This window comes from Prionailurus viverrinus, chromosome F1 (genome assembly GCF_022837055.1).
Source record: "Prionailurus viverrinus isolate Anna chromosome F1, UM_Priviv_1.0, whole genome shotgun sequence".
In the NCBI taxonomy this organism is placed as follows: Eukaryota; Metazoa; Chordata; class Mammalia; order Carnivora; family Felidae; genus Prionailurus; species Prionailurus viverrinus.
Window position 1 is genome coordinate 6,411,619 of NC_062577.1, and position 21,841 is coordinate 6,433,459.

The following is a 21,841-nucleotide window of genomic DNA, read 5'->3' on the forward strand; positions in this document are numbered from 1 at the left end:
TTGAGATAGGCCTGGATTGCAATGTATTTTCCTCTCAGGACTGCCTTTGCTGCGTCCCAAAGCGTTTGGATTGTTGTATTTTCATTTTCATTTGTTTCCATATATTTTTTAATTTCTTCTCTAATTGCCTGGTTGACCCACTCATTCGTTAGTAGGGTGTTCTTTAACCTCCATGCTTTTGGAGGTTTTCCAGACTTTTTTCTGTGGTTGATTTCAAGCTTCATAGCATTGTGGTCTGAAAGTAAGCATGGTATAATTTCAATTCTTGTAAACTTATGAAGGGCTGTTTTGTGACCCAGTATATGATCTATCTTGGAGAATGTTCCATGTGCACTCGAGAAGAAAGTATATTCTGTTGCTTTGGGATGCAGAGTTCTAAATATATCTGTCAAGTCCATCTGATCCAATGTCTCATTCAGGGCCCTTGTTTCTTTATTGACCGTGTGTCTAGATGATCTATCCATTTCTGTAAGTGGTGTATTAAAGTCCCCTGCAATTACCACATTCTTATCAATAAGGTTGCTTATGTTTATGAGTAATTGTTTTATATATTTGGAGGCTCCGGTATTCGGTGCATAGACATTTATAATTGTTAGCTCTTCCTGATGGATAGACCCTGTAACTATTATATAATGTCCTTCTTCATCTCTTGTTACAGCCTTTAATTTAAAGTCTAGTTTGTCTGATATAAGTATGGCTACTCCAGCTTTCTTTTGGCTTCCAGTCGCATGATAAATAGTTCTCCATCCCCTCACTCTCAATCTAAAGGTGTCCTCAGGTCTAAAATGAGTCTCTTGTAGACAGCAAATAGATGGGTCTTGTTTTTTTATCCATTCTGATACCCTATGTCTTTTGGTTGGCGCATTTAATCCATTTACATTCAGTGTTATTATAGAAAGATACGGGTTTAGAGTCATTGTGATGTCTGTATGTTTTATGCTTGTAGTGATGTCTCTGGGACTTTGTCTCACAGGGTCCCCCTTAGGATCTCTTGTAGGGCTGGTTTAGTGGTGACAAATTCCTTCAGTTTTTGTTTGTTTGGGAAGACCTTTATCTCTCCTTCTATTCTAAATGACAGACTTGCTGGATAAAGGATTCTCGGCTGCATATTTTTTCTGTCTAGCACCCTGAAAATCTCGTGCCAATTCTTTCTGGCCTGCCAAGTTTCAAAAGAGAGATCAGTCACGAGTCTTATAGGTCTCCCTTTATATGTGAGGGCACGTTTACCCCTTGCTGCTTTCAGAATTTTCTCTTTATCCTTGTATTTTGCCAGTTTCACTATGATATGTCGTGCAGAAGATCGATTCAAGTTACGTCTGAAGGGAGTTCTCTGTGCCTCTTGGATTTCAATGCCTTTTTCCTTCCCCAGTTCAGGGAAGTTCTCAGCTATTATTTCTTCAAGTACCCCTTCAGCACCTTTCCCTCTCTCTTCCTCCTCTGGGATACCAATTATGCGTATATTATTTCTTTTTAGTGTATCACTTAGTTCTCTAATTTTCCCCTCATACTCCTGGATTTTTTTATCTCTCTTTTTCTCAGCTTCCTCTTTTTCCATAACTTTATCTTCTAGTTCACCTATTCTCTCCTCTGCCTCTTCAAGCCGAGCTGTGGTGGTTTCCATTTTGTTATGCATTTCGTTTAAAGCGTTTTTCAGCTCCTCGTGACTGTTCCTTAGTCCCTTGATCTCTGTAGCAAGAGATTCTCTGCTGTCCTGTATACTGTTTTCAAGCCCAGCGATTAATTTTATGACTATTATTCTAAATTCACTTTCTGTTATATTATTTAAATCCTTTTTGATCAGCTCATTAGCTGTTGTTATTTCCTGGAGATTCTTCTGAGGGGAGTTCTTCCGCTTGGTCATTTTGGATAGTCCCTGGAGTGGTGCGGACCTGCAGGGCACTTCCCCTGTGCTGTAGTGTATAACTGGAGTTGGTGGGCGGGGCCGCAGTCAGACCTGATGTCTGTCCCCAGCCCACCGCTGGGGCCACGGTCAGACTGGTGTGTGCCTTCTCTTCCCCTCTCCTAGGGGCGGGATTCACTGTGGGGTGGTGTGGCTCGTCTGGGCTACTTGCACCGTGCCAGGCTTGTGATGCTGGGGATCTGGCGTATTAGCTGGGGTGGGTAGGCAAGGTGCTCGGGGGCAGGAGGGGCAGGCTTAGATCGCTTCTCCTTAGGTGATCCACTTCAGGAGGGGCCCTGTGGCAGCGGGAGGGAGTCAGATCCGCTGCCGGAGGTTTGGCTCCGCCGAAGCGCAGAGTTGGGTGTTTGCGCGGAGCGAGCAAGTTCCCAGGCAGGAACTGGTTCTCTTTGGGATTTCGGCTGGGGGATGGGCGGGGGAGATGGCGCTGGCGAGCGCCTTTGTTCCCCACCAAACTGAGCTCTGTTGTCAGGGGGCTCAGCAGCTCTCCCTCCCTTTGTCCTCCAGCCTTCCCGCTTTCCGAGCAGAGCTGTTAACTTATGACCTCCCAGACGCTAAGTCGCGCTTGTTGTGGGAACACAGTCCGTCAGGCCCCTCCGCTTTTGCAAGCCAGACTCGGTGGCTGTGCTTGGCCGGCGAGCCGCCCCTCCGCCCCGGCTCCCTCCCGCCAGTCCGTGGAGCGCGCACCGCCTCGCCGCCCTTCCTACCCTCTTCCGTGGGCCTCTCGTCTGCGTTTGGCTCCGGCGACTCCGTTCTGCTAATCCTCTGGCGGTTTTCTGGGTTATTTAGGCAGATGTAGATGGAATCTAAGTGATCAGCAGGACGTGCGGTGAGCCCAGCGTCCTCCTAAGCCGCCATCTTGCCGCCCTGTCTAGATACTTTTAATAAAAATTTCCTTTACCCGTTCTCCAAGTTTGCTAAAATTTCAGCTGTGAGTGGACTGGCTGGCCAAGGATTGGAACTGACCCTTAGCACTGTTTTTCACACACTGACACTTTCCATTTTATTTCATTTTAATGGACGGATGTTGCCTCACTTGGTTTGGGCATGGACAGACATGGACTCCTTAGCTACGTTTGTCTTCCAAGGTGCACAATAAGTTGATGCACAAAAGTTATTGAAACATGGAAACTGCCATTGGGTTTTACTCTATAAGCAAGTGATTCCTTGCCCAGACCTTTTTATATCGTATCCCTTATTTGGGGCTGGGTATAACCTCAGCGAAAAAACGAACGAAGATGAAAATTTTTTTTTTTTCTCTCTAGTCTGTTAAGTTACACGGAACAGTATGTAGAATATGACCCATTTCTTGTGCCACCTGACCCTTCTAACCCATGGCTGTCTGATGATACTACTTTCTGGGAACTTGAAGCAAGGTATGTGATATGTTCTTTTCTCTCCAATTATTTCACTTATTTCAGGTTTGGGGTAAAATAGGAAGAATTCCATAACTGATCATTGTAAGGCTAATTTTACTCTGTGTCTCTATTAGCCCATGATATAAAGTTCTTGTTCAAGGTAATGGTTTTTAAACCTTAAATACTTGCGTTTGTGTTCAGATGCACATTGCCAGAGGACTGGCACAAAATTAGAGGTACAGGAGTTTCAGGATAGATTATTCAGAGTTGGGATCTTCAGTTCTTGAAATTTAGCTCATGGTTTTTGCTTCTTTGAAACTCCGCATAGCCACACAGGCCCCTGTATTCAAGCAAAATGATTGTTAAATCCATACTTATTTAAGCACAATACAGGTATGGCTCTATCCATTCAATTTTAAAACAAAATGAACTTGCCATTAACACTCTAAGAGAATCTGACAAGATACTGACGTCTTAAGAAAACCAAAGCACAATTTAAGATTCCCTGGTTTCCTTCATGACCTGTATAAGGGAAGACTTACAGCATCAATCTTGACAGAGTCATGAGGAGAGCAGTGCCTATCACTATACAGAGTGAGGATTTCATATCCTATGGCCTTTCTCTAGACTGTGTTTATGGACTTTTTCTTTCTTTTGCCTCCAGACAGTGTTCTTAAATGCTTGACAAGTGCAGGCTCTTCATCCATAAGTTCGAGATTTTATACATGAGGAATTGGGGCCCCAGAATGTTGTGATTCAGCCAGGGTTAGGTCACACATTTCATCAACAACAAACTCATAACTAGAATTTAGGCCTTTTGGTTCCCAATGCATTTTCCTCCAGTACAACATACCACCATGAGACTCCACACTATATGCTGGTGAAGAAATTGTGCTTTGAGGTGAGAATGGCTAGAATATCGCCCCTTATTACGTGTCATACATTGGCAAGTTAAAACCCTCTTTGTGCCTTGATTTCTTCATCTATAAAATAAGAATTATAATAGTACCTGTCTCAAAAGTTGCAGAAAAAAATCTAAAAGAATCCCTCCAGAGCACTTAGTGCCTAGGCTTAATAAAGATTAGACTGTTGTTAATGCCTAATGTATACTTCACTATGATTTCATGCACAGCCATCAATCACAGATTCTTTTTTCCCTGAAAGATATGTTAAAGATGGGAACCTCAAGATATATATGATTTTGAGGGGAAGTGTAATAGCAGAAGACAGAATTGGCATGAAAGGAGTATATTTTTCCTCATTTTATCTCCTATAGCAAAGAACCAAGTCAGCAGAGGGTAAAACGGTGGGGTTTTGGCATGGATGAAGCATTGAAAGACCCAGTTGGGAGAGAACAGTTTCTTAAATTTCTAGAGTCAGAATTCAGCTCAGAAAATTTAAGGTAAGACACATTGTTTGTATCCTATTCTGTGTCAGAGAGACTTACTGTGATATGGCTGGTTATTTTGCACCAAATAGATCAGTTACCCTTGTACCAACATGATGACAAGATGAACCCATTGAATTTCTGCCTCCTGACGGAGGGAAAAAGGTAACAAAGGAAAAGCCTATCCAGAATTGTTAGTTCCTTATAATGGTTTATTTTTACATTATCTCTTCATCTATTAAGTATATAAGTGTGATGCATTTGAAATGGACTCCATAAAGAAGTATAATACCTGAACTAATGTTTGGCAAAGTGAAGAATGGCCAATAATATTTATGAAGTTAAATTATCATTATTTATCAGTATTGGTCTTCTTAAAGTAAGGTCTGGGTGCCTATTAAAAAATAACTTGAAACAACACTGTGGGGCAGTTCGTGCACTTGGCACATTTAAATACAGCTTCAGGACAGTTGAGGGCCGCACCACACTGAGCTGTTAGTAGGAGAGGGGTGTGCATTCCACCCATCTGTTGTATGCATCATCCTTACATATTTTTGAATTTTTTCGAACTTAAGAGGCACCTGGAAATTGAATTTTTAAATGTGAGACACTGCAATAGATTTTAATGGCTCTTTTTAAGATCACCAAAGTGAGTGATAACTTTCCACTGCATAAAAATGTTTTTCCATGAGCTCTTTAATTCATTATTCTTTTGAAAATGATACCCGAATTTACTTTCCCATGACTTATGCGGTCCTGTGGAACTCATTTATGGTAAGGTCCCAGCATTCATTTATTTTCATTGGAACACTGCAGCTCCAGGCATTGTCACATTCTTTACAGATGATTTAACAGATACCAATACCAAACCATTCAGAAGCATGTAGAACTTTAACAGATGTCCTATGGTTGAAGCAAGATGATCACAGTTGGAACCTGGAATAATTTTATTATATATGCATGCCTGTCATGAATTGTTGGGATGCAGCCTTCTATTCATTCAAGTTTGTGCAAACCCATCTTGGGAAGGCTTTTAGAAGATCTACACTGCTAAGGATTTTTTTTTTATCAAGGTCACATCATCAATTATTGAGTAAAGGAATGCATAAAAAATATAGCAGAGATAAAAGATATTTTTAGCCTTTTAGCAGATGGGAAGATGGAATTTCCTCTAGTTCTCTAAGTGTTTAAATAAATGCCAACATCAGGGGTATCATGATGAAAAAATAAACAAGAAATGGGGCACCTGGGTTGCTCAGTCAGTTAAAGGTCCAGCTCTTGGTTTTGGCTCAGGTCATGATCTACAGTTTGTGAGATCAAGCCCTGCATTGGGCTTCACGCTCACAGTTTGGAGCCTGCTTGAGATTCTATCTCTCTCCCTCTCTCTCTCTGCCCCTCCCCTGCTCGTGCTCTCTCCCTCTCTCAAAATAAGTAAAAATAAACTTAAGAAATAAACAAGTAATAAGCCTGGCCAGTATCACCTAACCAAATAAAAATGGTTCCTGATCTCATTAAAACTACAGCCTAGTGGTGGATACAGAGAACACAGATCACAACACAAAATCGTGGTTATTTAGATCTGAGAAGTACAGAGGGATAGCTAACCTAGAGTTGGAGGTCAGCAAAGGCGTCCTAGGGGAAATAGCTTTAGGCTGTGATTTGGATGTCAAGATATAACCAGCCAAAATGTAAGAAGAAAGAAGCTCTGGGCAAAGGAAATAGTGGCAACTGTGTTTGTTTCATGAATGAATTGAATCACTGCTGATTCCTTAGTTCAAGCCTTAACCATTTCTTATGTCAATAATTTTATGCCATACTAGTTTTCTTTTTTTTAATTTTTTTAATGTTTATTTTTGAGAGAGAGAGAAAGAAAGAGGGGGGGGGAGGGGCAGGGAGAGGGAGAGACACAGAATCCGAAGCAGGCTCCAAGACTCTGGGCTGTTAGCACACAGCCTGACACAGGACTTGAACTCAGGAACTGAGAGATCATGACCTTAGCTGAAGTTGGACACTCAACCGACTGAGCCACCCAGGCACCCCTACCATGCTAGTTTTCCATCTAAGTCATTTCATTTAAGAAATATGACATATTTAAAATATTTTATGTTATAATCCTATCCATACTGTTATAAGTATGCCATGGTATATTTAGTGTTCACTCTTTCTGATTATCAAACATCTAATCACCACAACAAAAATGAAATTTAAACATTCGTGCCCCATTTTCCGATAAGCAAAATATGTCTGAGGGAGGCTAAGCATCTTGTCCGAGTCAGATGGGCTAGTAATTGGAATCCTAGGCTTTCTAAAAGCCAATAGAGGCTATACTCCACTGCTCCCCAAATCTGAGCCCACTGTTTCTGGTATCACACACTGAGGAAGAAAGAATAGTCCAGTTGTCCAGGAGGGCTAATTGAGCTTAAGTTAGTCTCAGTTTGTCTTATCAAGCAGCTGCCTGTAAGCACCTGCTCTTTACAGAAGCATGACACTCCTATGTTCTTCCAGAATTAAGACAGGAAAAAAAAGTCAAGAAATACTGTTTATTGATAACTTATTCCTCAAATATAACCTCTGCTGTCCATTGGTGTGTTTTTACTCATTCCCTTTTCAGGTAATACATGCAGCATAGTGGAAGTACTAAGGAAATATAGTAATATGAGTTTTATTGTTGAGTGTCTAAAAATGTGTCAGGCACTCAGAAGTGCCTCTTACATAATTTATCTTGTCATCTAATGGAAACCTGGTGAGATAGACATCATTATCCCATTTTACTGATTAAGAACTCAAGACTCAAAGACATTAAGACACTTACTTCCTCATATTCCAGCTACCATATATTAAGGATGATGGGATTTTACCAGTGTCCTTTCCATTCTACTGAGTTATTACAGCATCTACAGTAAGGCCGAGAATAAGAAAGGTGATGATGTGGGGCACCTGGGTGTCTCAGTTGGTTAAGGGTCCAACTTTGGCTCAGGTCATGATCTCGCAGTTCATGAGTTCAAGCCCCACATCACGCTCTGTGCTGACAGCTTAGAGCCTGGAGCCTGCTCGGATTCTGTCTCCCTCTCTTTCTTCCCCTTTCCCACTCATTCTCTGTCTATCTCCAAAACAAATAGACATAAGGAAGAAAGAAAGAAAGAAAGAAAGAAAGAAAGAAAGAAAGAAAGAAAGAAAGAAAGGCGATGATGCTCTTAGGGACAGTTATGAGCACATCAACTGCTGCAAATTATCCAGGGGCAAACCCCAGCTATGACACTCATAGTGGGCAACCTTAAATAAGTGACTTAATCTTCATGCCCTCAGTTTCCTTTTCTCAAAAATGGGGGAAATAATAGCACATACTCTAGTGCTGTAGAGATCGAATTAGTAAATATGACTAAACCGCTTAGAATAGAGCCTGCACTTATTCCTGTAAGTGTTCTAATTAATTTTTCTGTGTTTTCAAGTTTATTAAGATGTCACTGCATCTATGTCAGCTTTCCCTTACCAGCCCAGTGCTTTGCCCAGCAGAAGGCTTTTTCCTGCTTTGCACTCCCACACTATGTGGTTTGCCCTGTTCCTTGATAGCTGCTCCCGGGGTCCTAATGTTAGGCAGTTATTTGAATGGTGTACCTTTCTCTCTAGTGCTTCTTTGAGGACAGAAAAATTCTTTCAATTAAGGTGTTGAAAGCATGCTGGAATGGACTTGAATGAGCATTCATTACAAATTTATGCTCCCTCAGATGGCAATTAGATTGCACAGTGTCCAAATCTCTCATTTTTGGAGGAAATAGTCTTGAGCCTTCCCTTCTGAAGACAATAACGGTAGTTTCATGTGTAAGGCGTTGTCCAAAATTGGACTATCTACTGTTACGTATATCTACAGGAAAATAATCTCTAGAAACTGGAAACTCACTAGATGGAGTAGTATTTGATTTTCTAACTCTAGCTCAACTGCTTTATTACTTATTTCTGACCTTTCATTAATGCCCAAGTTAAAACTTAATAATTATGAAGGTTCTGTTTGTATGAAGGTTCTGTTTATAAAGGTCATATTGTACCTCTCTTAAGACTCTGTAGCCTGTAGTGAACTTTGTCTTTTGTCATTTTCCCATTTCATGACTACATATGCCATTAGGGTGATAATGGTCTATGTTGAGGATAACATAGACCTAGTATGTTCCGTTTTCAAGTATTTTTTTTTCATTTTAACAAATTATAGTGATATATATAATATATATATCATATATATATTCATTTTTTAAGTTTATTTACTTATTTTGAGAGAGGCAGAGGCAGGCCACGAGCATGGGAGGGGTAGAGAGAGAGAGAAAGAGAGAGAATCCCAAGTAGGCTCCATGCTGTCAGTACAGAGATTAACATGGGGCTTGAACTCACGAAACCATGAGATCATGACCTGAGCTGAAACCAAGAGTCAGATGCTTAACCAACTGAGCCACCCAGGCACCCGCCATCTTCATCTTTTCAACATTATTTCTAGTCCTAACCAAAATGATATAACACAGAGCAAAATTTAAAGAAATGAAACCTATTAATACAATGTGACCCTTTATTATTAGACATTGCTATTTGCTCTTAGCCAAAACATGTTCTGGTGGGTTTTTTTCCTTACAGCATATATATTCTATACAGAAGCATATAAAATATATTTACATATTTAGAAGAAAGTCAGTATTTGTTTTGTTTGTTTGTTTTCCAGAGCTTCTGAATTGCTTTGATGCCTCTGCAAATTTAAACCTTTCAAACAGTGGCACGTGAAAGCTTGTTGCTTCTGTCATTCCATAACTCTCTGAAGTAAACAGCCTAAAATTAGTTACTTGCCCTGATTTCTCCAGCTAGGGCCTTTTCTGATCTTGTGTCCAGGCCTCTTTTAATTCCAGTAAAGCTTCGCTGTGATTCCCTTGCCACGTAGAGCAGAAAGTCCTCTCCATACTAACTCTCATTGCTCACATGGACAACAGATCCAAAGAATATAGTACAATGCACTGCTTTATCCCCCAAGCAGATGCTCTGTGTCATTCACTCTAATTCCCTACAATCTCCTCTTCCTTTCTAATAAATGGTTCTTTAGTGGTGCTATTTTGCTGTAGTAAAAATTAAAGTTGTGAAGAATCAGGGCTCTGGGAGATCTGCTTTCAATAGCAAACACTTAAAAGAGATTGTTTTCAATATTTCCTTTTGAAAGCATTTATACTTTTGAATACAACTAATGAGGGCGCCTGGGTGGCGCAGTCGGTTGGGCGTCCGACTTCAGCCAGGTCACAATCTCGCGGTCCGGGAGTTCGAGCCCCGCGTCAGGCTCTGGGCTGATGGCTCGGAGCCTGGAGCCTGTTTCCGATTCTGTGTCTCCCTCTCTCTCTGCCCCTCCCCCGTTCATGCTCAGTCTCTCTCTGTCCCAAAAATAAATTAAAAAAAAACGTTGAATACAACTAATGAAAAAAAATTCAGTAAAGGCCATATATTGGAAGCCCTGAGAAAAAAAGGAGTTTATTGTTATGCATTATTGTGAATTGTGTGATCAGTCAATATTATAAGAATTTGCAAATTATAAGGCATCACAGTAAATGCTTGGTGTCACATTTTCCATAGATTCTGGCTAGCAGTGGAAGACCTGAAGAAAAGGCCTATTAGAGAAGTCCCTTCCCGAGTTCAGGAAATATGGCAAGAATTTCTGGCTCCTGGAGCTCCCAGTGCCATTAACTTGGATTCTAAGAGCTATGATAAAACCACACAGAATGTGAAGGAACCTGGACGATACACGTTCGAAGATGCTCAGGTTGGTATATGGGTGGGCCTCACAGTATGTCGCAAATGTGTTCCTGGAAAATTGACGTTTGAGGTATTTCTGCTTTATTTTCATTGTAATTGGCAGCTAGACTTAATATTTTCAATTCAGGTAACTGTATGTAAAATAATTCCAATTGATTTGGAAGAAAAGAGAGACACATTAAACTGAACAGTTTCTGAAGCTTGGGAATGTGTTATAAATTTGAATGTCTTTCTGTGAAAATTTCTTAAAGGGGAATATTTGAAATATTTGAACACTTTTACTTCATTTTTCTACTTCATCTCCCAGTATGCGAGAAGACACTTATCTAATGATGACCTCAGCTCAGTAACACATAGTTGAAATCTTTAAGGTATCTTCCAATGTGGAGATTCTAAGATGCTGACATTCCTAAATTATTCATCATTATGAATAGTCAGAGCTAAGCTAGAGTAGGTTACAGTTATGTCACACTCAAGCCAGTTTTGTCTCTTATGATACAATGAAATAATAGAATTAGGCATATATGAATTTCCCAAGTTAAGTTTTTAATCTGTGAAAAGGAAAAAAAGGAAATTAATATTAAGATGTTAATATCCTAAGACAAATATTTAGATTTTTTTTCCTCAAACTGGGCACAATTGCCTCCTTAGACACAGTCTGAATTTTTCCTTCTCTAAAAAAATATTGTGCTCAAGAAGAAAACTAAACTTTTGGGTATTATTTTCCTAATGATATGCTGTAATTGGCTTTTTAAAAAAATTTGTTAATGTTTATTTATTTTTGAGAGAGACAGACAGAGCATGAGCGGGGGAGGGGCAGAGTGAGGGAGACACAGAATCGGAAGCAGGCTACAGGCTCCGAGCTGTCAGCACAAAGCCTGACCCGGGGCTTGAACTCATGAACTGTAAGATCATGACCTGAGTTGAAGTCAGACACTCAACCAACTGAGCCACCCAGGCGCCCCTGTAAATTTTTTAAATTGGAACACGCATACATCTTAATTTCTTAAACCTCTTCAAAAGAAGAATATTAGTTCTAGAAAGTATCTTGTTTTTCAAATAACAATATTACTAAAATAAAATCTAGAAGATTTTAAAATCTAAAAGACCTTATTTTCACTCCCGGTGGAAAGTACATTTCTCCTGGCTTTGGTCTAAAGAAACGAGCCATCGTATAGAAAACTAACACAGGTTGAGATAGCTAAACAGACACCCATCTTTGCTTTCCCATGGCCTTCTATGTAGAAATAATTACAGACACATGCAAGAGAGCAGGATGAAAATTATAGTCCTGTTGCTTACTTCTGTGTGGATTTTTCTTTCTTTCAGTTCAAGATAAAATTTCAAGCATTTTTCTAGAGCCAACAATATGTAAAATGTTTGAAATGATCTCCCTGAAGTCTTAAAAAGAACATTTCTTTGTTATCTGTGGCATTAAAAATATTCTTGCTTAATAGGTCTTCAGTAAAATGAAAAGGCATAATTTTCTATAGAAAACATTACCACCTGACCCTGGGCTTCTTTTTCAGTTAAGCTCAGATATTTAACTCCAGTTGTTGATGGGTTTTTTAACCCCATCCTCAAAAATATAGTAATGAAAATTCCTGCCATTTTTTGAGAAAAGAAACAGTGTAATGGTTAAGAAAGCAGACTCTAGAGCCAAATCGCCTGGGTTCTAGTCAGAGCTCTGTGACCTTCTTCATATTTAAAACGGGTATAATAATGGTTCCCATCCTCACTGAAGTTTTGTGAGGATTAAATTAACTAATACAGGCAATCACTAGAAGTGTGCCTGGTATATATGCAAGTATATCTGAGCACTTACTATGCATACTCCCCTTCTTTGCTAAATATGTATCATTCCTTTAAGCCTCACAACAACCCTATTGTACAGAGTGGAAAACTAAGGCTCAGAGAGATGGGATAATTGACCTAAATTTACATGTTTGTAAGTGGCAGGTCTCGAGCAAGATAAGATCTGAAACCTTCAATGCTTGACTCCAAAACAAGACCTCTCTCCACTTTTCCAACAACAAATTCTGATAGGGTCTTGAATGTACCATACTTTTGGAGGTGAGCCTTGGGCTAGATATTGAGTGAGAATAACTCCAAATCATAGCAGAGAGGATTTTCTGCTCTACGTGGCAATGGTGTGTTTGAGACTGGGGAAACTGAGTCATTTCCTAAAATATATTTTTTTCTGCAAACAAAAAGAGATTGGGACATCCAGGATACTCTCTATATCTAACTGATTTTTCACTAGACTAGAAAGAGGAAGGAGCATTTATGCTCCATTGAACTTCAATAGGCCAGGGCAGAATCTCCCTAGATGGGGCTAACAACTGAATGGGATGAATATATTTTTTTCCTTGACTTCTTTGTCTATCAATATTCATCATCATAATAGGACATTGTGGACTGATTATAGGTTTAAATTATTAAATATTTACCTAATCTGTCACTGAAGGAAGTTTTTTTTAATGCATACGAATTAGGAGATTTAGCAATTAAATATCACAAAATATTTCTTGGATTTGTGCTCTGGCCCAAAGTGGATGTGGATGACAATTTTTTAATATAATTAGTACCGAAGAGATGATTCATCTGGGCAGTCTGCATCCTCCAAGTAGATAGCTAGTGTGATTACTGAGTCTTGACTTCATATCATTCACTTTTGGCCTGGAGTAATTTTAAGAGATAGTAGATTTATTTATATTCTCAAATGACCTATATAAATCAACAACTTGATTTGAAATAACTTCATGACCTTCCATTAACTGAATTCCATGTTTTTCAAGGACTGGATATGATTTGCCTCCTCTGTAGCTCTCAACCCACTTTAAATATTGATCATGAATAAAATTATAAATCTGAAGATTCATATGTTCTGTAAACACAAAGTATTCTCATCAACATTATCATTATTAATTTTAGCTGTTTCCAGATTTGTTTTGAACCATACCCTGTATTCTTGACACAGGGTTTTATTTTTCCCTGAGAAATAATAAAGAAGTGCTTCAACCATTATTTCTTTTTAGGAGCACATTTACAAATTGATGAAAAGTGATTCATACCCACGTTTTATAAGATCCAGTGCCTATCAAGAGCTTCTACAGGCAAAGAAAAAGGTATTGGTTCTTTGTGACCTTTTTCGATCTGGTTCTCAGTTATAATTGTATGGAGTAGTTCCTTCTACTGAGGCCAGGGTATTGGACAAATGGTAAGTGAACACACTCCAAGACCTTCCCCAAACCTTTGTGTTTTATAAGGGCCATCTGAGATGTTTTTGTTTTTGTTTGTTGATTGCTTATTTTCTTTTTTGTTTTGTTTATTTCTGCAGATGTTCATGCTTTACGTTTTTTAGAACCTGTTTTCATGTTTCATGTTAGTCTCTTGTATGGCCAGTTTATGGATATAAAAATATAAAAAATTAAAATTAATGAAAAGGAAAGAATAACATCATTAGGTCAAAAACTTGAAGAGGGTTTTCTTTGTCCAGGAAGCTTGAGTGTAAGGTTTTGGCCACATACCCCATAACCAAATATAGGCTTATTATTTTCAATGATAGTTGCCAAAATGTAGTTATGTTCGATTCAAAATATTTTAATTTGGCATTCATCCTGGATTACTTAGTATCCTGATGGTGAACTTTACACACCTAACAAGGTAGCCAAACACATTTTGGAAGAGCTGCAATAGACCTCATTATTCAATTAATGTTTATAATCAATGTAATCATTAAGGCAGGGTATGGAAAATCTGAATATAAAAATTGAACATCATTCATTACTTTTTAATGTTAAAATAGTCCATAGCTTCCTGAAATTTTTGAGATGAAATTATAATTTTGTGTAATTCATGACTGTCATTTAGGCTAATCTGATTTTTTAAAGTCCATTGCCTTTGCCAATAAATACTCTGTACTTGCCCTGTTCAATACAGCAGCCACTAGCCACATGGGATTGTTTAAATTTAAATTTAAATTTAAGTTTAAGTTTAAATTTAAATTTAAATTTAAATTTAAATTAAGAGTACATAAATTCTAGCCAGATTTCATGTACTCAATGGCCTCAGCTTCTGAAATATTGGACAACATAGAATGACATTTCCATCCTTTCAGCAAATTCTATTGGACAGCAATGCTTGACAGAATTGACATAATCAACAGAAATCTAGTCCTAACAGAAAAGTATGAAGAAATTCTGAAGATATTCCACTGATTTTCAAATATGTAGGCTTTGCAAATGTCAACGTAAAACCTTCATGAATCTACTTCATTTTAGTGTCATTTGATTTTGCTTGAAATCATACCATTTTGTTTGCACAGGAAGAGTTTTGGTGTTAAAAATAGAAGTTCTAATAAAAACAGAGCCTATGTCCTGTGTCTAGCGTCCTTCCTTGGCAGCTTTCCTACCTTCCCGGTCCCTGTGACTTAGAACATGGATTTGGCATTGCCTCCTTTCATCATCCTGTCTCTTTATGCTGTTTTCCTTGCTTTCTTTTTATTTATGTTCCCTATTTCCCTTTGCCACACCCACCCCATTCATGTAAGTCGGAACACTCAATGGATCGCAGAACATCTTTTGAGAAATTTGCACAGAATGTGGTAAGTTTTCTTTCTTTTTTTTTTTTTGAGGAATTACAAATCATTAAGTCTAATTGGGAAATTTTCCCAATTTCTAGCCCCATCACTTACCTTTCATCCGTTGATGTAACAAAAGTATTGTCTTTATTCGAACTCAGAACTTCTGCTTCCTGCTTATCTTTCTGACCCAGCTCTTTCTAGAGTAAAGATGTCATCCGTAAGAAACCATTTGTGTCAAACTAAGGTTTGGAAAGAAGTATATATTATGGCATATAAAATGAAGAAAGTATCTCTTATGTATTTTTATTTTCATTCCATGTATCCCTTTCTTTCTTAAAGATGGTGCATGCATTTCTACATGCTCTTTCTCTTAGCCCTTCCTAAGGCTTTTTTAAAAGTTAAAGAGCAATGAGGGTTCTGTGCTTTCTACCTCTGCAGAGAGAAAATGGCCTAATGAGCAGTTTAAAGCCAAAGACTTGGTATGAATGGTGGTTGGTGACAAGATATGCCCACCAAAGACCCACCAGCATGCCTCTCTTATGCTTTATGTTTGGGGAAGGTGTTGAAAACTGTTGCATAAATCATCCAAGAAACCAGTTTTCCTACCACTGTTTTCTTAGTATCTTGCCATGTGTTTTGGTGATATTTTGGTGATATATTTGTATGTGGGATTCCTTTTTTTTTTTTTTTTTGTATTGTGCCAGTGCCTTTGCAACTTTCTGACGTTGTGTAAGCTCAAACTAAAGCCTTCAACACATTTATTTTTATAGGGCAGAAACATCCCTATTTTCCCATGCCATAAAAACTGTACACCAACACTGAGGGCCAGCACTAACCTGTTATGAAAAAGAGGTAGAAAAATCTTGGTTTATACTCAAGTTTGTCTGCATTGTCTGTTGAGTTGTGTGGTTAGCTCCACGCTGCTGTGTGTGTGTGTGTGTGTTGTGGCTTTTGCTGTGATGGCCAGTTAAGTGGAGTTATGTGTGTTGAAATGTAAGCAAATTGGAGTCAACAAAGATGCTGTTTTTTGTTTTTAGTTTCCTTCAAATATCTTTGTGGTGGGGAATGTTAATCAGTTCTATTTATGAATTGCCAGTTGTGACTAGGAACAGAGTATTTGAAAGACTTTAAAAAGCTGTATATACTTTGAACAGTCAATGTGATTGCAAAAATTAAAGGGCTGGAAAATGAAGAACTCTAGGAATTAATCACTCAATAAACTTCAAAAAATGTTGGCTGGTTCTGTTGGAATCTCTGACCTTTAAAATAAAATTTTCCTAACCATGCCTCATAAGTCATCATGGGAAGATAAAGACAATATTTTAAAAAAAGCCTCAAGATTTTGCTGGAGAAAGTAGCTGTAGGCTGTTGCACAGTGCTCTGTGCAATATTTAATAATTCTTCCAAATTCATCCTTTCCTAACATGATGCTGAAGTAATATTGTTCTAAAGATTGGAATGGAATTTTCTTTGATATGATTAAAAGCAATAACACAACATATGGAAGATGGAAAAGGGAAGCAAAATAGTTGTCTTTCCTCCAACACCATCCCCAATTCTGACCTACTTCTCCAACTTTTAAAATAGTACCACATTGTCACACACTGCAAACTTAAGAAAAGATCAATAGGAAATAAGGGGAAGGCAAGCCTAATCATCTACGCCTTCAGTCAAAATTCATACAAGAAATGACAGTTATATTCCAGACATTGTGCTGTGTCTCAGGAGGGTGTATAAGGTAGATACCTTAATTGCTAAGGAATCTAATGGTATAAACAAGATGTTGTGATGCACAGGAGAAAGATAAACTTTTCTGCTTGGTGTTGGGGTGGGGAGGGAGCACCCACAGGTAATGCGAGAATTCCCAGAAGAAATTACATTTAAGTGGATTTCACTAGGACAAGAAGGACATCCATCCTTTTAAGGAGAAGGGGAGAAAAGGCTGGAATTACTGAAGAAAACGAGGTTGAGTCACATTCACACGGATATACACACAACACACTAATAAATTACAGATAATCTTCAGACACAATTGTTTGGGGTTATTTTTTCCATCCAGGAAAACAAAAAGTAATATTTTTCATTGGATATTTTGTTTCAGTAGTACTCTAAAGAAATGGAATAAGGAAATTAGAAAGGCTCTCTGATTTCCTCAGTAGATTACAAACAATTGTATCTATTTTATTACTCATGAGAAGAAAGTTTCTATCCTGGCAATTATTTATATACAAAAATTAAAATTAATATACTATACAATATTAAATCTTAGGATGATTAGTTTCTATTTGAAGTTCCCTTTAACTCTTTCTATCCTCATTTCTTTTTTTTCCCCCTTGGTTCTGTGTTCCTCCATGTTTGTGATTACTTTTAGGGTCAGCAGGTGTGTTAGGAATCCAATGTACCTACATAATAAATTTAATAGGATATCTTTACAGGATCAATACAATAATTCTAACACAGGATGAAAAATGATTTTATTATTAATCAGGTAGACATAATGAAGGCAATATGGAGTTTAAATAAACATTTTAAAGGAGTCCTGTGTGCAGATTAGTCTGGCAAATACAGGGAGGCTACAGGATAGACAGTATTCAAGGAAGAAACAGAAAAGGGAAAATATAGGTAAACAAGTATGTAGACTATGAAAGGGGCTGGGAAAAGTGAGATAGTAATGACTCCTCTTCTTGCCATGTACCAGTCTCTGCACTAGGCACTTTATATTATATAATTTAATATAATCTAACCCTGCAAGTTAGGTATTATTATACTCATTATGTTACCCATTTGATAAGTGAGAAAACTGAAGGGTCGGAGGAGGTACAAAATTTGCCCAGAATCACAGTTATTAGGACCTGGCACTGACCCCACATTTATTTTGTTCCCAAATTCTTTCTTTCTCCATTGATCGCCTTGCTCCTTCATATTCTTCCAACTGATTGAAGATCAGCCACCTGCCACTCCTCTAGAGTCTGAGTCCGTTTCCAATTAGTATCTGTTTGTAGAAGTTTATTTACATGTTCTAACACAGTTACTCATAACCTGGCTTATAAAAATGGCATCACTGTTTTGTTTCACACAAGAATCAAAAATGTTTTGCTCAACAGTTCTTCCCAATACCATTAAAACTTCTGTTGGTTGCTGAGACCAATAAACTCTTGCCAGCACCTTACAGAATAAACAGTTAACAGTTGCACAGCATTTTACAATGTTCCAGAGACACTCATTCTTTCTTGCTTGTTTTGTTGTCACTGTTGTTGACATATATGACAATCTGAGGAGGTGGTCGGGCAGGTGTCACCACCCTTTCATAGATGAGCAAATTAAGGAATAGCGAGGATAGATCACTTCACCAGTATCAATCAGTTGTTGAGAATTAAAGCCAAGACTGGAAGCAAAGTTTTCTGACTTTAAATTCACTCCTCTATAGATTACTTATTTTCTTTTCATTTTGCCCAACACGGGAGGGTTAAGAATTAAATTTGTGTAATACCTTCACCTTGCCCTTGTTGTCTCAAGGCATCTCATTTCCTGTGATTTACTTTTTTATTACTTTGTTTTCCTTGCCATCAGATAAGACCTTAAGGGTAAGGTCTTTCAAGGTTTGCTATGTTCTCTCATGCCTTTAAATGTTATTCTTACTACATAGGCGTCATTCCCTTTGACAAAGTTCATGTGCTGTGCTAATTCTAACAGCTGTTTTCTTCCTCCATCACCATCACCAAATCTGACACCATTTCTCCAACCACTGAAGTCTCATGGCATCTGTCTGCCACACAAATCACAAGGAGAATGGATAGGAAATAAGGGGGGAGGGGTGGGAAACTGGGTAAGAGGATTGATCGTCCACACCTTCAACCAAAACTCATATATCAAGTTCTGACTGTACTGCTTACCTCCTCTCCTTAGTTTGTGTGAAGGGGAAATTAAATCAGCCTGGCTCTGGGCTATAAAAGGAGAAATGAGAAATAGGGAATGTTCATGTTGAGCTCCCAGGAACTTGCCTAATCTAACCTCTTTTGAGGAGAAAATTTACTCTATCTCAATGAAGCCCAGTATCTGCAGAGCCTTTAAAAGAATTGGCAGAAGGGGAGCCTGAGTGGCTTAGTTGGTTAAGTGTCCAACTTCAGCTCAGGTCATGATCTCGTGGTTTGTGAGTTCGAGCCCCGCATCAGGCTCTGTGCTGACAGCTCAGAGCCTGGAGCCTGCTTCGGATTCTGTGTCTCTCTCCCTCTCTCTCTGCTCCTCTCTCTCTCTCTCTCAAAGCTAATAAATAAAAATTAAGAAAAATAAAAAAAAAAAAGAATTGACAGAAAGGATATCATGACCATCTTGGCTGTCCCAACCCTGTGACCCCAGTACTTATGCTAGGCTTGGAAGCATGAGGCTTGGAAGGCATGCTCTGGAGATGGTCATAAATTACCAGAAGTTGTGAAAACTCTGTGAGAGAATTTTAACAAAAGCATTGAGTTGACTCTGAAATCAGTTAATCTTTTGGGATCAAATCTTTACGTAACACTATAATTGATTGGTATGCATACTGATAAGAACAAATGTAAATAAAATCCTGTAATTTCCTTGGAGTGTTAATAAGTGAGAAAGATAGAATACTTAGTTCTTTTAGAATGTTCTTTTTGTTTACATCTAATTAAATTTTTTACCTGAGCTCATTATGGAGATGCTGGGTAACACGCCTCATGTAAATTTAATATAAGCAACAAAATGAGGTAAAAAGAGCCCAGACCTGAAAGCTTGACATGTTAATATTTACATTTGAAACCTAATCCATGCTTTCATGCCATACGAATTTTTAGAAACTGCTGAACCCCTGCTTCTTTATCTATAATCTCTCTAGCCAGGAGTAGCTTTAGTTAGCACTTTGCACAAACATATATAAATGAATATAAGTATTCTTTATATAAATACATAAATAAATGGGGTTATACATTAAATATGCTTTTGAAACATGCTTTATTTTCTTAAAATGCATCACAAATATCTTCCAGGTCTTTTCATATTCTTCTACATAATTTTACTTATTGTCTACACAAATTTCCTCTGAATAGATATACTTGAAATTTATTTTCCAATCTTCTATTGATGGATATCTACATTGTTCCTTCTTTCTTTCTTCATATTGTAGATCAAAGTATGATAAATATCTGTCAAGTAAAATAATGGGTTTTTTTTCTTATGGTCATAAAAATTTTAATTGCTTGGTTAAATGGGATGCAAAGTTATAAAAGATGTTTACTTATTTATTTTTCCTCCTCTCTTATCTTTATATTTTCCCTAACACGAGAGCACACACTAGATGAAAAAATAACTGGTTGAAGAAGGCAGGAATCATACTTTGTATTCTTAATTTCAAAACTACTGTGTTACACATTAATAAAAAATTGGTTACCATTTGGTCCTCAATCTATGAAGAACTGTAGTCACATTCTGGGAGTCTTTCACTGTTTTTTTTTAAGACACTGTCAAAGGCTCTATGGATTGTTTCTAGTCATGGTTAAATGATTTTTAACTTGGTTTTTCATCAAATGTGAAATCCAGCATAAAATCTTCTCCACATACCCTAATAACCGCCAAGATTATACATTGAGACCATTCAGTCAATTCAGTATAATCCTATGAATAATACAGATTCCGGGCTTGGGAAACACAGCCCCAAGACTAGCTGTGGGGCAATGCCAGGAGTAGGGCAATGCAGTGTGAAATCTATTCATGTGGACCTCCCAACTGCCCATTGGACTGGACATTGGTTCCATTTAGGATTAAGCCCTGGCACTTCTGGTCGAGTGCTCTAGATTTTCCTTTGGGCTTACAGGTACCTTAAGTGTAGATAAGCTTTGTTAGAAAGGATCCTGTAGAAACTTGTCACTTGTTCAGATTTGTTCACTATGAGTAATTCCAATAGAGAAAAATGACCTGGTAATCTAAGATCCACGCATACACTACATTTTTGTCATTGTTTTTATATACTGTTTTACTAGTTCTGGATTATTCATTCACTCGGTATACATTAAGTTTTGACTATCCTATAGCCTGTCTTTGCTTTCATTTCCCTTGATACCAATTTCTACCACAATACCTTAGAGTATTCAGAATGGTCCTTCTCCAGATTGTGTTTTTACTAATGAAGTTGCATTACAGCAAAGGCTTCAAGGACTTAGTGAGACCCTTGATTTACATAAGCATCCCTCATAATGAAGCAGATTCTGCTTCAGATAAACATCCATCACGAATATACCATAGATTAGGGAAGGTTTTTATTTATCTTATATCTGTACACCTGTGAATGCATACTAATGCATACTAATCTGAAGGAGAACTTTGTGCATATTCTTTTCTGGTTGAGATTCTTTGCTTGAGATTACAGGTATATTCATAGAGATCTCTATGTTAGAAAATTCCTAGAGCATCTTAGGTAAACATAATTTATAAACTGGTTGTTGGGGTTTCCCACCATAGATATTACCAGTAAATACCTAAAATCTATCTGCTAAAGGATGAAACATTTTCTCCTCTTTCTTCTCTTCTGGACCTGAAACTATCTCATTTATCATTTTGTTGTTGGCATATATGGCTATCTATCTTGTTTTACTGAAACTGTTTGTGGTGACAACTTGCCTAAGAAAGCAATTTCAGGTTCCTTGCAGCATGTGGTAAATTGATTGGTGTGAAATGTAGCTGATTTCATTTGGACAGCATACCTTTATGTTCCCCTAGTAACATCATTAGTTCTTAAACTGCCACTCAAGTTTTATAAGCTGTGGATTGTACGGTGGTTTTGGTCAGGGAGCATCCAATGCAACCCTGGG

At 38.0% G+C, this 21,841-nt stretch overlaps 1 protein-coding gene across 4 annotated transcripts in view; it reads left to right on the forward strand.

Annotated features, from left to right (window-relative positions):
* RGS7 (regulator of G protein signaling 7) overlaps positions 1 to 21,841 on the forward strand; it is a 528,155-nt gene that overhangs the window by 485,157 nt on the left and 21,157 nt on the right. For 3 of the 4 annotated variants that reach the window (XR_007148335.1, XM_047841359.1, XM_047841361.1), the window contains 5 exons: positions 3,184 to 3,294; positions 4,553 to 4,678; positions 10,256 to 10,442; positions 13,474 to 13,563; positions 15,791 to 15,872. Coding sequence is in view for 3 of the 4 variants with exons in the window: in XM_047841359.1 (XP_047697315.1) it covers positions 3,184 to 3,294; positions 4,553 to 4,678; positions 10,256 to 10,442; positions 13,474 to 13,563; positions 15,791 to 15,865 (589 nt within the window). In the remaining variant the exon portion in view is untranslated. The remainder of the gene's footprint in view (positions 1 to 3,183; positions 3,295 to 4,552; positions 4,679 to 10,255; positions 10,443 to 13,473; positions 13,564 to 15,790; positions 15,873 to 21,841) is intronic. The other variant, XM_047841360.1, reaches the window with a different exon arrangement.